This window comes from Mesoplodon mirus (genome assembly GCF_964341445.2).
Source record: "Mesoplodon mirus genome assembly, chromosome: 16".
In the NCBI taxonomy this organism is placed as follows: Eukaryota; Metazoa; Chordata; class Mammalia; order Artiodactyla; family Ziphiidae; genus Mesoplodon; species Mesoplodon mirus.
In genome coordinates this window covers 65,222,111-65,236,808 of record NC_138992.1, presented here as the reverse complement: position 1 = coordinate 65,236,808, position 14,698 = coordinate 65,222,111, and the positions used below count along the sequence as shown (strand labels likewise).

Here is a 14,698-nt window from a genome sequence, read left to right as displayed (position 1 = left end):
GAACAATTTGAACAACAAAATGTTACTAATAATAAAAATGTTGGATTATAACTCATAGGATAAAATAAATAGCCATGAATCCATACTGATTTAAATAAATACTTGAATACATAAATAGTTTGGGGAAAAGGGATAACTCTTCTTTACAGAAGCATTCCAGTTCACAAACACTACAGTGGTATTGATGCAGGCAAGAGGCACCAATAGAGGCTAAAATCAGTGAGCACAAGTTTGAAGAGAAGCAGGCTATGGGCATAGTCTCACAGTTTCTCTCACAACAGATTTATTAAGTACAAAAAGAAAGCTGGTGACTTTACAGTGGAAAAATCTGGTGGCCACCACCGTACCCAAGTGATGAGAGTTAATGTCACTGGTGACAAGACGTTTGGACATTATATGATATGATGATGATCAACCTCAGTGATATGATGATACAGCATCACTTCTGTGATTTTCTTGCCCAAAATACACATCTTCTGTCTAATCATAAGGAGACATCTGGCAAACCCAAATTGAGAGACATTCTGCAAAACAATGACCAGTACTCATCCCAAGTATTAAGGTCATGAAAGACCAGGGAAGCCTGACGAATTGTCCCAGATTGGAGGAAACCATGAAGATACAAAGACAAAATGCAGTGTGGGATCCTGGATTGGATTCTGGGATAGAAAAGGAGGACATTAGTGGTGGGAAATGGGGAAATGTGAATAAGACATGCAGCTTAGCTAATAGCATTTCCTGGTTTTGATCATCATACTGTGATTAAGTGAAGGGTTAACATTAGAGGGAGTTTACCTGGTGGGTAAAGTATGTGACCTCTCTGTTCTGCTTGTAAACTTTTCTCTAAGTCTAAAATTGCTTCAAAATAAAGAGGTTTTTTAAACTTCATAATTGCAATTCCTAAATTTCTTCCCATCTGTTTTTTTGCCATACACATCCCCTTTTCCCTATTTGCTTTCCTTTATTTGGTCCATCTTGAGAGAATATACTCTTTTCTTTTTCTTTCTTTCTTTTCTCCTTTTCTTTCTTCCCTTCCCATCCATCAGAATTTAGTAGCAGGGAGAGAGTTTTGGTTTTTTTTAACCACTCTCCTCCATTTATACTCAGCCCCATACCCTGGTGTTTGCTTCTATGTAGTAACTCATTCCCCTTAGGAACTGAACAATGAATATTTATGAACTTGACAGATTTGCAAAGACTTTTTCATTGCTAAATCGCGTTATCTTTGTACTATAAACTTTGAGGCAGAATTCTTATATTTCAGAGATCCACATGCATATGCCTCGTTCAGAAATTGCTTTAAACTGTTTAAGGAAAGATTTTCTTGATAAATACTATGAAGTTTAAAATAGCTAAATAGGGCTTCCCTGGTGGCGCAGTGGTTGAGAATCTGCCTGCTAATGCAGGGGACACGGGTTCGAGCCCTGGTCTGGGAAGATCCCACATGCCGCGGAACAACTGGGCCCGTGAGCCACAGCTACTGAGCCTGCGCATCTGGAGCCTGTGCTCCAGCAACAAAAGAGGCCTCGATAGTGAGAGGCCCGCGCACCGCGATGAAGAGTGACCCCCCGCTTGCCACAACTAGAGAAAGCCCTCGCACAGAAGTGAAGAACCAACATAGCCAAAAATAAATAAATAAACAAATGTGGGTTTAAAAATAAAAAAAAAATAAAAACTGGAAATAATAACAGTCCTTTATGTTCTAGGTAAAGGGTATATGGTTATTCATTGTATGTACTAGTTTTAAAAAAAAATAAAAAAAAATAAATAAAATAGCTAAATATTCAGCTAAGGACAAAACAGGCTGTATGCATGTGATAGAACTGTGATTTCTGTTCCAGGAAAGTGGGGACACAGAGCAGGTATTTCTAGTCTGCTCCTTTCCTGTTTTCAGTGTCTTAAAAGTTAATTGCTTAAATATTGAATAAAGACATAGATGAGATAGTGAACAGGAAGCTGTCATTTTACCTTACTTTGAAATGATTTAGATGGCTTTTGAAATAAGTATGAATCCTTTGAAACAATACATCAGTGTATTTAGATTCTTAAAAACATTAATTCTGAAAATGCTCAGATGATTTCTTTCTCCTCATCCAGTCTCTCTTGACGTTAAATATAAATACATTGTTGCAATCAATACTCTACACTCAAATGTTAATGGTATGTTAAATGGTTACTAATACAATGCAGAGCTAAAAGTGATTGTCCTTACTTCTTTCAGGGAGCAAGAGTTCAGAACACAGCAAAGAATTTGGGAGTCAGGGACCGGACCCCACAGTCTGCTCCGAGGTGAGTGACTCCCCATGTCTGCTCTTTCCCAGAGGACTTGCCACCATTTCCCAGACAGTGTCACTTACAGCTAATGCAACGACCCCAGGATATGCCCAGTGTAGTATTGAATATACTCATGGAAATCAGCCTTGTAAGCATTCGGTGGCCAAATGTGATTAGGCTTAAATGCTCTCAGATTAAATGAACTTTTAGGTGAAGCAAACTTAGAGGTAACATTATCACCATTATTCTATTTTTCAAGTTCCTTCATGAATTCAAAAACAAAACTCCACACAAGTACTACTGAAATTTGTATTCCAACTGTGCCAAACCACCAAGATGCCATTTCCATTTATACTTCTATGATCACATGTGCTCTTCCCTCTGGCATGATCACCTGTCCCATCTGTGTCTGTATGAAAAACTGCTACATAAGTGCAAAACCCAACTTAGGTACCATTTTCTCCTTGAAGCTTTGGTTGAGTTTTCTTCCTCTCTGTGTTCCCTTAGCATCTTGTATATTGATCCATTATAGCCCTGATGTGTTGCAGTGTATTGTTCCATGTCTCTCTGCCTAACCTGAATAAGAATTCTTTAGAGGCAGGGAGTGTTTTTTTTTTTGGATTTTATTTATTGCTTATCATAGTGCCTACATAGTGCCTACACAGAATATTTGAACTGATTTCAAGAATGCATGAATGAATGAATGAATGAGCTTTTTGTTCGTTATTCTACCAAATGTTCACAGTGCACATATCATCGTAAGGAAGGACTGTAAATCCACCTTTAAACTAAATGAACATGGGAACAGCCATCAAAGATTTGATTTCCCTGGTGACATTAGGGTAGGAGCCATCTATCTTGAAGTAGGGTAAAGTTAAATAATTTCTTTTACATTTGGTTGTTTTTATACATTTGCATTTTAACAAAAAGTAGCCCCCTCCAAGCACTGTCACAGATGAGACACTGTTTGTTTCTATTTACAAAGCAACTACCAGAGTGAGAATGATGACTGCAGCATTTATGAAGTTCTACTTCATTCTGAAAAACTATATGGGCCGTGAAAGTACTTGCAAAAGGGAAAACATTTTCCCCCTGAAAGTAGATGGAGTGCTCATAGTCTAATCGCATTTATTTTCAGTGCTGGCTCCTAACTCTCTTTAATCCTCAAGTCTTGTTATCGTGCATAGTTGATTAGATTAGAATCTAAGACTTTCTGTTGCTAAAGAATCATTTCACATAGGCATTATCTCTCCAGCACCTTAGCAGTCATGGTATATTTGGATAATAAACCCAGTGAAGCTTTAAAATTCCAATAAGAAAACAATATAATGGCTCAGCGAGGTCTTCTTAGCTGGGGCTTATAAACACTAATAAACAGTGGGGATAAGACTTAAGCATCCTGATCAATAAACCAATGTGAAAGCTCAATATGAGAAAAGAAACTGATGAGCTCACTTGGTTTTTTATTGGGTTACGTTTAAAACACTTGAAACACAATAAAACCTTCCAGTTCTAAAGCTGACATATTTTACAAGGGGGTAACAGCCCTGAAAGAGAAATCTAGAGTAATTTTTCAATTTTAGTTATGCTTTCATTCATTCTACAAACATTTATAGAGGACCTAAGAAATGAAAAGCATTCTGCTGTGCCCCATGGAGAATGTAAGCATGAGACAGAAATAGTTCCGGCCCTCAAGGAACTTTCAGTTAAAGAGGGATGAGTGAAACACAACCACAAGAAAAGGGAGAATGTGAGAAGCACTCTGTGAGGGTGCAGAGAGGATGCTAAGTACCACAGAGCATCTGGGATCCCTCCCACCTGGCAACCAGGATTCCTGTCCCAAAGAGAGCAAAGTGAAGAACACATTTGTCTCTCAAGGCCAGGCCCTCCAAGGCAAGACTCGGGTAATGTTTCTGGAAACATCTTCACAGAGATAAAGTTTGCTGTCTCTGACTGACATAGTATTTGACTCATATCCCCAGTGAATCTCTATTATAGTTTTCCTTTCTCCATTCACTGCCTTTCATTTTTTAAAAATTCACTCAGCAAACATATATTGAATTTCTGCTGTGTGTTTGTAGATGTCAGGCACTTTGATAAAAGCTAGGGATAAAGACATAATCCCCTCTACCAGTCAGTGAGGTGTCATAGAGCAACAACTGAATAAAATGAAACTAGTATACAGTGTGTGTATGTGATAAGAACCATGACAGTGCAGCTGCTATGAAAAACAGTATGGAGGTTCCTTAAAAAACTAAAGTTGAACTACCATATGATCCAGCAGTTTCACTCCTGGGCATGTATCTGGAAAAAACGAAAACACTAATTTGAAAAGATACATGCACCCCAATGTTCATAGCAGCACTATTTACAATAGCAAGACATGGAATCAAACCATGCCCATCAACAGACAAACTGACTTAAGAAGATGTGGTATATGTGTGTGTGTGTATACATACACACACACACACACACACACACACATTGGAATATTACTCAGCCATAAAAAAGAATGAAATTCTGCCATTTGCAACCATGTGGGTGGACCTAGAGAATATTATGCTGAGTGAAATTAGTCATACAGAGAAAGACAAATACTATATGATATCACTTATGTGTGGAATCTAAAATATAATACAAATGAATGTGTATATAAAACAGAATGAGACTCACAGACATAGAAAACAAACTTGTGGCTACCAAAGAGGAGAGGGAAGAGGGAGGGACAAATTAGACATACAGGATAATAGATACAAATACTATATATAAAATAGATAAACAACAAGGATTTATTGTATAGCACAGGGAACTACACCCATTATCTTGTAATAACCTATAATGGAATAAGTCCACAAAAATACTGAATCACTATGCTCTACACCTTAAACTAACACAATACTGTAAAGCAACTGTACTTCAGTTTAAAAAAAAGAACCATCACAGGAATGGCACAGATTGCCATGGGAACACAGAGAAGGGGCACATAACCCAGCCTAAGGATGGAGGGGAGAGGTTGCAGAGTATTCCTTCCCCAGTCAGCATGGTAATCAATGTCTTCCCCAGCTGACGCAGTGACACCAATGCCTAGAGAACACATCACATTCTGAGAACTACACCTAGATCTCTATGACTGATGGTTGAATGTGATTTAAGAATGATGCAGGGTGAGGCTGGAGACATAGGCAGGGGCTGGATCAGGAAGAGACTTCTGCAAGATATTGAAGAGTCTTGATGTTAACTTGAAGACAATAAGGAGCCATTAATAAACAATCTTTCTGGAAGATTTGGATTTTAGAATTTATGTCTGGCAACATTAGGAGGAGCCATTTGGGGACGACTAAGACTGAAGGCAGCAGATGCTTTGGACACTAATTTGTTGTAGGAAGTTAGTGAAAAGGAAGACTCTAGGAGGACCACCAAATCTTTGGCTTGGATGACAATGGTGAAAGGTTCTAGTCACTGAGATAGTAGATGGAGGAAAAAGAGCATGCATGGGGGCTTCCCTGGTGGCACAGTGGTTGAGAGTCCGCCTGCCAATGCAGGGGACACGGGTTCGTGCCCCGGTCCGGGAAGATCCCACATGCCACGGAGCGGCTGGGCCCGTGAGCCATGGCCGCTGAGCCTGCGCGTCCGGAGCCTGTGCTCCGCAACGGGAGAGGCCACAACAGTGAGAGGCCTGCGTACGGCAAAAAAAAAAAAAAAAAAAAGCATGCATGGGAAAGATGATGAGCTTGACTTGGTGGTATGGCAGTAAAGTGCAGCTGGGCATCCATGTGGAGATGTTTTTGATACAAATGAGGTTCCTCCTCCTTGTAACTAGCATATATTGACTGGCCAGAACAATAAACATATCTTCACCAAGAACCAAGTATTACATTCCAGACGTAATGGCGCACTGGTCTTATTTTCTATTGCATTACAGACTTTGGAAACTACCGTGTAATGAAAATTTGATTTCCTTTATTTACATACTTGGGCGACAGCATACTGTAGTGGTTAAAAGTGAAAAAAATGATGTTGGGTCCCGTTCCTGCCAGGTGACCTTATTTAGTCAGGTTATTTATCTTCTCTGAGACAGTTTTTGCCCTCTGTTAAATTGGGAGAATTGCCTTGGGTCAGAGTGTTATTGATAATTTAGTCTTGAATGGAGGCATTCACTTTGGGGTCTCCTTTAACACAGGTTTTATTTGTGCCATGTAGGAAGATGAAGGGCATGATCTATAGACTGAAGTTTGAAAGTTCTATTCTCGGCAGACTTAAATTTGGGCTGGAAATACCAGCTCCAGGATGGCTGCCTGAGCCCAACAGGAAAAGGAGAAAGTGGAGCCAGAAACAAACGTTTTTCGTGCAGGGCCCTGATGTGCATGAGTGGGACGTGAATACGGCAGGGGCTCCAAAATGTTGGGCAAAGTACTCCCGTGACCTAACTATTTAGACAAAAAGCAGATGCCTCAGCAGAGAGCAAAAGTCTAACTCTTACCTGTTACGTTTTACTTACAAACTTCATCTGCCTGTGCTCAATTCCCAAAGCCCCACAATTTCCATGACAGATGTGTCTGAATTCAGGTAACCCTGAGTTACTTCCAAGAAGCCTCCCCCAAAGCTGCATCTTCCCAGCTCTGTGGTACCCAGAGCTATTACTTTATTAGGTGATCACAGGGTGTAGCCTTTTCTCCAATTTGCGAGACAGACATTGCAAAGACTGCTCTACCCAGTGGCATTAGTTACGCTACGTGGAAACATGCAGTGCAAGGTAATGGAAAGGGACGTCTTAGCCCGGATCTCAAGGCATAGGACATTTGCCACCCAGCTGACTGTTCCCGTCCTACGTGAGTAAGTCCACTGTGCCTTTTCACTCATTAAGCGGCACTTTCAGGGAAATAAAATGATAGAAATTAAAGAGGAGAAGAACTTTCCCATCATTCTCTTATTCCAGCACCGGGAACGCAATTTGAAGCAACACCATATCCTTCAGCTGCAAAAGCAGCTTTGAAGAATATCACCTCAGTTTAATGTATTCTTTTCTCCGGGAGGGATGAAATAAGTTTTCTGATGTGAGATGTCCTTATTTCAGCGTTCATTTTCTTCCATGGAGATGACATGTACAGTATTAACCACCTTCCAGACTCCAAAGGCAGTAACTTCTTCTGTGTTTCCAGAGTAGGAAAGTTCATTTTGTTAACAAGGTTTCTAACTCAATATTAAATCCTTTTCATTCTCTCCCCTTTGATTTTGAATGACCATGGGATTAAATGTTGAAGGGAGAGGAAACTGATAATTTGATAAATTTGTCAACAACTCATTTAAAGTGTGTTCAATTTCATCTGTAAAAGAGAGTGAGTCACCACAGCAAATCCTGGGTTTGGAGTGCTTTTAAAATGGAGCAAAGTTGAAATCTGCACCTTAAATTTTTAGATCATCAGACAAAGCTCTGAAGTAGGACCAGCGTGGCCATGGGCATTCCTGAGGACTACAGGCTTACAACCAGCCACCTTAGATCAGCTTGTATTCTCTCAGGTTCTGCCTTAATAGTGGGTGTGCCCTGGGTATTACTGTTGCAGTGGTTATATCCCCCTTTATTTGAGTTCTGGAGTTAGGATTCAACCATTCAGAAAAACGTGGAGCACTAGAACTTGTATAATCCTACTAGTTCAGTCCCCTGAGCTTTGCCTTCGTGCTGTATGGTTTCAAAAAACTAGACCTGCGATGCAAAGAGAGAGCATCTTGGAGCATCTCTGCCAGTTCAAATGGATTCCTTAGTCCACTTGAATCTCCACCTGATTCTATTGACAGATGAGTGACAGTGTGGGCAGAGCTAGACAGATATTCCTTAGGAAACACCAGCTAATTGTGCCTTGATATTCAGGCCTCAGGACTGTGCCACATCAGCCTAGCCACGACCAACTGCCAGCACCACCAGGATGGTACAAAATGAAGCAAATTTCTAAGACAAGTCAGAAAATCGGTAACCCGTAAGAGGTAGATGCTATCTTGCTACAAGATAATCATGATAGATACGATGGTAATTATCATCTCCTAGAATTCGGAGAGTCACTTTCGCTACCAGCAAGGTGAGCAGCCTGAGTTGGCAGCACTGGAACAGAAGCAGCTGGTGTAAAAACGGCAGCATTTCCTAATCAATAGGCATCTAGATGTGCAAAGAGACACTGGTGTTTTGTAATAACAGAACCGGAATTTTGGAGTTTGCTAACTAACGCACAGGCAATTTTTAGTGAAATTGGTGATATGATCATGACTGACCCCCAAACCAAGAAATTGCTGTCAATGTATTTGTTCTACAAATAAAAACATGTCAAGTGATGTCAATATGCCAGGCTGTTGTCACACCTTCCCATGCCTTTTGTAGGCTGTACAAGCTGTGCGAGCCTCCTCCCCCAGTTGGAGAAGAATGAGGAGAATCTCCAAGGAACCAGGCAAGCAGAAGCTTCTGAACACTGGACTAGACAAAGGATGTGCTGGCTAAACATTCTCCACTCAACATAAAAAAATGGATTTTTTTCTCTTGGTCTTTCATCATGGTGTAAATAACTAATGTTCAGCTTGCACTTAGATATTTGTGCTGGAAATGGATGGAAGTCCATTCAGACAACCCAGCTTCACAAACCGATCTTTCATGTGTGTTAATGTGCATTATCCATCCCTGGAGATTACATAAAAAAGTGTCAGAGATAAAACATTAACCATTGTGCCTCCTTTCCCATTTATTAAAACTATTGTATTGTGTTTGCTTTCATCTTCTCCAAATGGAGCATGTTATGTTGGATATTTCCGTTTGAAGAAGTCTGTCATTGAAGAAATGTGGTCACACTTTCCAGATCATCACACAGAAATGTGACAGACAATAGAGACTGGGTGTCATAGGTTTTCTGTCTCCCACTTGCATCCGAGAAAGTAGCTTGCGGGTGAAAGGGGAAGAGCATCCTTTACTCTTTCTAAGGGAGTGTTTCTCAGTAGAGAAGAGAGCTGATTGAGGTCTCCAGCAAGACCTTCTTCCAGCTGCTTTCAGGGACCCTTTATGCTCATGGACAGTTCCAGGGAACCATGCTGTCCTTGGCCTCTGAAGTGGGCGTGGCTTCCTTGGGCGATGAGTCCTGATGCTGCGCCGTAGGTGTCCAGGAAATGGGGAGAGGCAGGGATGGGGGAGGGTTGGAAGGAAGACCAGGGTGAAGGAGGGAAAAATAAACCTATTTAAAAAGTCAACCTTTAAATTTGAAAGATACCTAAAGCTCTTATTTTATTAAAGGCTTTCATATGAGATGTCAGACTCCTAAAAGAATACACCATGCTGAGTGTTTTTCTATCAAGGTAATATATATATATAAGATGAGAAAATAAAGCTTTATTTGTTGAACTTTAAAAGGACTATTAGAGACCTTGATAATTTATGAAAGTACAAGGTGTATTCTATTTTCATTCTAAAGTTTACATGTTTATCCTTTCTACATTGGTAAAATAACATTGTTTTTTTAGCATAATGAGTATAGTAATATTGATTTTAAATCTGTAATTTTCAAAACAATTAAAATGCCCTTACTGTGATTGTGATACTTAGGTGGATTTAGATTAATTGCTTATGTGAAATGCTTTTCATAACTAAAGTATATACAAACCATTATGAAATTTTAATTTATGAAATTTGATAATAGTTTTCAAACACTTATTAAAAAAACTTTCATCACTAGCAGTTGTGTATTGAATAACAGAAATACTGCGTTGCATATACATGAGGCCTTTATATACTGGTCAAATTAATAATAAATGTTGTTCAGCACAGAAGCACTTAAGACTTTTATGATAAGTACACATCTATAATGAAAAATAAACCAACATCAGAGATTTCAGAGAAAAAGTTGACCACTTTGAATTTAATGAAGATATGACCTTCATATAAATATCTACATGAAATATATTCTTCACTTTCAGGGGTTTAACATTCTTGATACTATTGCAAGTGATCCTGAAGGTCCATGAAATTAGTAAATTGTGATTTTCCTGTACTGAAATTCTGATTACATTTAACACAGGGCTAATGAGTGAGTAAAACTGATTAACAAGTACTTTTCATGTTGTCATTACTGTTTTCTAATCACTACCCTAGAAGTAGTGTTCCTTATTAGAGGAATGAGGGGATCACTTAAACATTTCAGTCGTACTTTGCTGTTTCATAGGGGAAAACCATCTGCTATTGTAGTATTTACAAATTAGCATATTTTAAGATCTAATCTCTATATAATAGGGTTACTTAATATTGTTTTAAGGGTTAAACATGGTGTAAGTGTACCATCTATCAGAGTGCTTGGCACTTACTAAAATCTCAGAAGTTAATGATGACTTATATTACCATCTGTCACTGTGATTTTTGATTGTAATAAAAACTGTAGCTAAAACCTAAGTAATTTCTACCTGTCAAGCAATACCTCCAGGTGCTTCACCCATACTTTGTTGTTATTGCTTCATTAATCCTAATGGTGATTTGAGGTGATATTCTTTGCATCACCCCCATTTTACCATTGAGGAAGTAAGCAAAGAATAGTCCAGTGACTTGCCCAAGATCACATGGCTGACAAGTGGTAGAACCAGGATTTGAATCCAGGAAGTCTGCCTTCTTAATACATTGTGCTGCTTTTCCTTATTAATATAGGAAATGTAATATTGCCAATTATTTGTTAGTAAAGTTGGAGTTATGTGTGGTGTGGGCCATTAAATTATACATCTTATATTGAGAAAATGAATGGAAATGTGTAAAATGCCTTTAATATATGAAAACCATAGGATTTCCTGGATATTTTACCATTCTGGATACACATTATGAGGTAACCCAATGCTATTGCAATCTGAAAAAACATGATATATCCCTCATAATTGAAGATAACAGTTTTAGATATGTTTTGAAAGTCTGGAATAGTACATTATATCAAATTTGACTATGATTCCAAAACAGTGATAACAGTAAAAAATGTCAAATGAGTGAAGTAATAAAGACAACTCTTCAACACCATGATGTACCTCTGTGTGACGTCGGACATTTAACTGACCTTGAATTTTTAGATGAGATCGGGTATGTTCAGGGTGGTGTGACCATAGACTGGCCTTGAGTTTTTAGAATGGGTTTACCTCAATGCTCACATACTCCTCTGCAAGCAGTGTACCTTTAAACGTTACAAAAGCAGTTCTTCCAAGTTCTGCCGACTGTGAAGTTCTGAATTTGGACATCTGCCTCTCTCCACCTAAAAGGGAAGGTCACACCTAGAAATTTTGGTTCTTAATATGGGACAGATTCATAAATACTTGTTAACTAGTCATTCATGGTCAATAAATCTTAAACATTCCATCATATCTTATAAAGTTTTCTCATTAAGTATTACAAAATTTAATATATTATTGAAAGTGTGAGTAATTTGAAGAGACTAGAATTTTGCATCTACTTCCATTACATTTAACAAGAAAGAAAGAGGGAAGGAAGGAAGGAAGGAGGGAAAGAGAGAGAGAAAGAAAGAAAAAGAAAGAAAAAATGAAAGAAAGGAAGGAAGAGAGAAAGATGGAGGAAGGAAGGAAGAGGAACTTTTGTACTAGTTTTACTTATATTGGATATGTAATTTTGAATTTAGAGTATAAGCTTTGTTTTATGAACCAATATCCCCATTTTAGAAGTCTTACACTATTTTCTGTCTTTTCAAATCATATTCTGCTGGTGGCTTAGATTCACTGTGTGTTCAGTGGCCACTGTTATTGCAGCAACAATGTTCAATTTAAAAGTAGGTTAATTTCTCATGATACTATAATATATATGACATTATATTGATGTTGGTTCTGACTCTACTAATTTAAATTTTGTGATAGTTAAATTCAGAATGAAATGATACTGACCTTGACACTAACTGTAAAAGCCAAGAAAATGAATGAGGAAAAAAATCCCTAGGGGATATTAACTCATTTAAGAAACCAAACTATTTTCAACCCTTTGGACGCATTTTAACAGCAAAACTAATGTTTATTGACTTGGAAGCATTCAGTTGAGTTAGTTACTCTATGTATTTGAAAATAATAAATTTGCAATTAGAACACCAAAGTATTCTTTCGTTAGTTCACATAGATCTTTTCCTATGTAGCATGATTTAGTGCAGAATAGAGGGCATATTTTTATTCATCTATATTTTCAGTAAAACATGAGATTGAAATTTAAAATGACTAACCTTAATTTAAGTCATCTTCATTTACATTTTACTTTAAAAGTCATTTTTAGATTTTCTTCACTAGCTGTATTTAGTAATAATGAAACTAACCTTAATCATGTGACTAAATTGCTTCTGAATTTTCAAAAACTATGTTTCATCTTTAAAGGCTTATTTTTAAGTGAATTATCGTACAAAATTATACCTCAATTACTTTCCCAAAGTGAGTAGTAGTTATTTCATTAACATGTATATATATTAAATTAACCAGTTTGCCAAATGAATTGTCAGTTGCCCTGCATAAACATGAAAGCAAAAGCTTTGAAAGTGATTTAGGATGATCTGAACCTCGATTAAGAAAAATATTCTTAACTTTATCAACTTTTTTGAAGGGTTAAGGATGAGCCTCAGAAAAGTTTCACCCTTGATGAAGCAGATGAGGTGGGGTGAAGTTCCAACAGGCATCTGGGCCAGGAGTGGGCTTAGGCTGGTTCCTTTTACATACAGTGGCCATAACCTTTGTAGGTGCTGTGATTCCATAATAGTTATCATGGTTCGTCTTTTGTTTTCAAAAATTTTACTACTTAAAAGCTTTGCTTTTAACAGTGATCTCAGCATTCATATTGCCAAGCTGTGCTATGCAGACACATGGCCTACTTCACTCAGGATAGCTTGCTTCTCTCACTGAGAAGAGATGTCTGAAGTCTACTAGGTGTACTAAGATATATATATATATAATATACACATATATTTATAATGTTTTGTTTTTATGGTGATACATTATAAAACTTACTTAGATTCTTCTGTCTTATTTTGTATGAAGGTATGAACTATGTAGTTGTTCAGTATATTGAATGTCTGTCTAAATATGCCATAAGCATACCTGGTAGGCCATCTTTTGATCACTGGCACTAGTTTGCTGCTCCATCTGGAGTCTATTGACCTGGCTTTGCCGTCAGAAGAAGTAGCCAATTAAGAACAAAATTGTTGAATTCTTACATGATAGTTCTAGTTTGAATAGCTAATTTGGGGTGCAAACAACAGAATAAATGTTATCCACTCATGTGTTCATTCAACAAACATGTTTGAGAATTCACTTTGTAAAAGGCACAGCCAGTGGGCCTCATTTATGTGTTGCGTGTATTTGGTTCAAAAATCTTCACAGTGTCTCCTCTGTGTTAATCTCCTCTGTGTCTTTTACTTGGAATGATATTATTTGTAACACAAACCTATTCTAATACCATGTAGGTATATATACTGTGTGAAGTCAAGAATGCTAAGTAAGTAAAATGCCCTAGAAAAAGTACATTTAAATTTGAGTATCTAATGCCTCAAACAAATTTACTAGAGTTTCAGATGAATATATATTTTTGTAACTGACAAGTAAATGAGTAGAACATAGCTTTTTGTTTAAAAAATATTTTTATAAGTATTCATTTACACAGTATTCATTATTTTCAACATTAAAATATCAAATTGGTTCTATAAATAGTGATTCTTTTGAATATATTCATATTTAACATTGTATAACACCCAAACTGTAATGACAATTTCATCCAAATATATTATTATAGCAGTCTGTTTTTCCTTTGTAAAATATACATGTAACATAGTTTCAATCACTCAATATTTTGTGTGTGGTTAAAATGATCAAATGTATTATGTATTTTATATCATTTATTTTTGTCAGCATAAAAGACTAGAATAGTAACATTGTATCATACATGTCAAAAATAATAAAGAGAAATGTAGTACGACCATCTCAGTTTCTATCCATTTAAATTTAACTAATTTCTATTATGTTCTCACCTATTTAGGAGATACAAATATCCATGAAACAGAGCTTTTCACCCTTTAAGAATTCACAAGCTCAGTAGAAGAAATTTGATAAACATGTGAAACAAGTCTACAAATATGAACCAAGGTGAGTTGTAGAGACAGCGACTGTTAGAAAAAGAAGCTAAATATGAGCAGGAAAGCTTCATGGCAGATAAGAGACTGTGTGTTCCCTGAATTAACTAGCCAATCTACCAGGGTTTATTCAGTACCTGTTATGGATAAGGCCCTAGCCTAGTTGCATGATATATGCACTTATAAATGCATATAATTCCCAAACTTTGCAGTTAAAGAACTTGGTATATATCGATGATTAACACAGTGCACAAACCAAAATAGTAAGTACCAACATAAGACAATACACACTAAAACAAAATGAGAGGTAAGACAATGAA

The 14,698-nt window shown here is 37.4% G+C and overlaps 1 protein-coding gene across 3 annotated transcripts in view; it reads left to right on the top strand.

The window, feature by feature from the left end:
* PREX2 (phosphatidylinositol-3,4,5-trisphosphate dependent Rac exchange factor 2) overlaps positions 1 to 14,224 on the top strand; it is a 287,717-nt gene extending 273,493 nt beyond the window's left edge. For all 3 annotated transcript variants that reach the window (XM_082600894.1, XM_082600893.1, XM_082600896.1), the window contains 2 exons: positions 2,222 to 2,289; positions 8,642 to 14,224. In XM_082600894.1, coding sequence (XP_082457020.1) covers positions 2,222 to 2,289; positions 8,642 to 8,687 — 114 coding nt within the window. In that variant the 3' untranslated portion in view covers positions 8,688 to 14,224. The remainder of the gene's footprint in view (positions 1 to 2,221; positions 2,290 to 8,641) is intronic.
* The last annotated feature ends 474 nt before the right edge of the window (positions 14,225 to 14,698 follow it).